The sequence below is a fragment of the Diabrotica undecimpunctata genome, chromosome 5 (genome assembly GCF_040954645.1).
Source record: "Diabrotica undecimpunctata isolate CICGRU chromosome 5, icDiaUnde3, whole genome shotgun sequence".
Classification (NCBI taxonomy): Eukaryota; Metazoa; Arthropoda; class Insecta; order Coleoptera; family Chrysomelidae; genus Diabrotica; species Diabrotica undecimpunctata.
This window is the reverse complement of record NC_092807.1, coordinates 132,811,952-132,815,401: the sequence shown is the minus strand read 5'-3', so window position 1 is coordinate 132,815,401 and position 3,450 is coordinate 132,811,952. Positions and strand designations below refer to the sequence as shown.

At 35.3% G+C, this 3,450-nt stretch overlaps 1 protein-coding gene across 1 annotated transcript; it reads right to left on the bottom strand.

Annotated features, from left to right (window-relative positions):
- Nucleotides 1-1,123: 1,123 nt before the first annotated feature.
- On the bottom strand, nucleotides 1,124-1,936 carry LOC140442478 (jerky protein-like). Its single transcript, XM_072533546.1, has one exon. It carries the CDS (start codon nucleotides 1,934-1,936, stop codon nucleotides 1,124-1,126), a length of 813 nt encoding a protein of 270 aa, XP_072389647.1.
- Nucleotides 1,937-3,450: the final 1,514 nt, after the last annotated feature.

The following is a 3,450-nucleotide window of genomic DNA, read 5'->3' as shown; positions in this document are numbered from 1 at the left end:
TGTAAAACATGGTTAATTACGATATATTTTGGTATACTTGGACATTTGAATGATACAATTACCGATTTTGTAGGTTTAAAAACTACTTTATCATCTGTTACTATTTTTCTCTTTATTCTTTTCACATAATCCACCGAGAATTTACAATAGTGATCAAATTGTTTTATTTTATCGTTAAGATATTCTTCCGATATATCTGATTCTATATCCCTAACTACACCTAACTTAAATAATTGAAATTTCGGAATATATGCAATTAGATTTTTTTGAATAAGCAATTTAGAAGTAATTAAGGTATTTGCACTAGCATAGTTTTTGAATGTTATCCTAATCCGGTTGCGTCCAATTGAATCAATTTTTTTAATATAATTATCAATTTCTAGGTGTACGGTAAATAATATTTCACCTATCTTAACTGCATTTAATTTGCCTGTAAAATTGTTATCATTGTTTTCAATAAAAATGTGAAAGGTCCCTAAATCAGTTTTATCATATAAATATACAGTTCTGCTTTTTTATGTCTCTTTAGAATTTAATGAATTAATTTGTTTATCTGTTTTTAAATGATTAATATTATTAAGGCTACCGTAAACTGGAGTAACTTTGCTCCACTTTTAGGAGTTATTAAAGGAATTGCGAGGAAAAGTGTATAAAATTTCTACTAGTATTATGTTTTTTTAATAACTGATTAAGAAGGTATACAATGTAATTATTGTATGGTATTTTTTATTCTAAAAATAATTAATTACGTATTTTTTTTAATAAAAAGTGGAGCAAAGTTACCTATAGTGTGGGGTAACTTTGCTCCACCTCATAAAAGCATGAAATTTTGTATAGTAACATATAGTTGGAGCCAAGCTAATGGGTTGCTTATATTAACCTTGCTCCAAAAATATTATTTGTGCAGAAAAAACTAAAAAAGAAGGCAGCGCATTCGGCTGAGTACTTCCTCAACATTCAGGGGAAATATTCCGCATTTTCGAAACCCTTCCTCTAAATTAGATTTGATTTGTGGACCAAGTAAGTCCATCACCTTTGACAACAATGGAGAAAAGTGTTGCTTCTGTATATTAGTGTTGCGGATGCCATCTTCAGTACTTTTCCAAACTAACAAAATTTTTCGTCAGGCTATTTTTAGGGGCCGAAAGAAAGCCACGTCTAAAGGTTGCGTCAAATGTGTACTGTTTGGAGGCAGACAAATTAAATGATTGTCGTTTTCACGACAGAGTTGAAGTGCATGTACTGTAATATGTGAAGAGAGGTTGTCGCATAGTAATATCTTTTTACCATTCAGCTTCCTAAACATAGGTACCAACTGGAATTCAAGCCAATCTGCAAAAATATTTGCATCCATCCATCCAGAACTGCTAGCGTTGTAACGGCATCCTTTCGGCCCATTCTCAGCCCAAGTAGTCCAAATTTTAGCAGCCCGGTAAACAACATAGGGCGGTAAAAGTTCACTTTCGCCGTTTCGACAGAACATAATGGACACAGAGGTCTTTGAAGCTTTTCTAATTAGTTCTGGATACTTGCAACCTCTCTTGACAATGACTTTCTTTTTGCCGGGATCATCAGTGAGATAAGTTTCATCACAATTCCATATCTTTGTTGGAGAAACGCCGTCTAACTCGACTGCCAGATTTTCGAAAAAGCTTCTCCATATGTTTTCATCAACTCCTGCTCGTACATGTTTAATATTTTCTGCAAAACGTGGGGAAATTTCAGGATGTCTCACCATAAATTTTTTGATCCAATCCTCTCCAGGGAAGTTATACTTGAAAATTTTGACATCTCTTCCACAACGGTTTAAATAATTTTTGATAATGTTTCTCAGTTCCCTTGCGTTAATAGGGAACCCATACTCTCCTATATAAATCAGGCAATTGACAAATTGGTTTTCTTCGCCGGGAGTAAATACGTTTTGCCTCTCTGGCATTTTGGAATGTTTCCCTTTCAGTTAATTTAAAATGGTCCTTCTTGGCATCTTATATTTTTCTTCTGCCCTTCTGTGTGAGATTTCACCTCTTCTTATTTCATTTAAACACTCTTGTAGGGTTTTTTGTGTATAGTCAGCATAGCGCCGTGATCCTAGTACTGTTTTAGATGTTCTAGGCATATCTGTAACAAAAATATATATTAAACATAATATATATTTCGGGGTAACTTTGCGCCACTTTTTTGGAGCAAAGTTACCCCAAATCACCTGATAATTTGTAAAATTAGGTTAGAAAAAGAAAAGTTTATCATTTGTTCATTTATGACACAATTGAGTAAAAAAGTTGATAAACAGTATACACTTAACGCATACACAAATACTTACTTGTGAGATAATAGCACAACTTTCTACACACACCAAATTTTATACGTAGTTTTTACCGAAGTTTTTACACCATTACCTTCTCGATTCGCTGTAGGCATGTAAATGGAAGAGCAAGTCGATGCTGCACATGGGGAGACTTTGTCAATAGGCAACCAGTAAAACGGCGACGCGCGTTTTGTGAAGACGGTTTTTAATTCATAGGTAAATTAAAATGAAACTTTTTTAGTAATGGAGCAAAGTTACCCTGGCAGGGGCAAAGTTACCCCAGTTTACGGTACTCATCGAAATTTCTAGCTGATGGGATGGAAATCCATGTGAACCATAACTACAATCATCCATCGCATCCTGATCCTGATCCCTTAGCATTTTATCGGGGGTCTCGCCCCTGTTAGAAGACTCCATAAATGGAGCCTTCGACGATCGTTTCGGCGACTAAACTAGTACTAATATATATGTATAAAACTATAGTAATGGAATGTAACTGTAAACTGTCTTTCTTCTTCTTCTCGTGCCACTCCTAACGGAGATTGGAAATCATCATGGCCACTGCGACTTTGTTAGCAGCGCGCCTAAAAAGTTCAATCGAACTACACCCGAACCATTCACGTAGATTACGAAGCCACGATATTTTTCTTCTTCCCACACTTCTTTTGCCCTTAATTTTGCCCTGCATGATATTTCTTAAAAGTTCGTACTTTTCACCTCTCACAATGTGCCCCAAGTATTCCATCTTTCTAGTTTTTATCTCATTTAGAATTTCGCATCTTTTGTCTAAAGTTTGGAGTACTTGCGTGTTAGTGACGCGGTCCATCCATGATATTCTGAGAATGCGCCTATAGCACCACATCTCGAAAGCTTCGATGTTTTTTGTGGTCAACTGTTTTAGTGTCCAAGCCTCTACTCCATACAACAGGGTAGAAAAGACATAACACCGCAGCATTCGTATTCGTAACTTTATGTTGATATCACGATTGCAAAAGAGTTTGCGCATTCTATTAAAGACTGATCTAGCGATTTCTATTCTACATCTAATCTCTTTTGTTTGATCAGTATCGTCTGTGATCCAAGCACCTAGATATTTATAACAGGACACACGCTCAATCGTTGTATTGTCTATTACAAGATTAGCT

What these genes read in the sequence shown, in the direction of transcription:
- LOC140442478 (XM_072533546.1), bottom strand. Translation starts at nt 1,936, where the DNA reads ATGCCAGAGAGGCAAAACGTATTTACTCCCGGCGAAGAAAACCAATTT.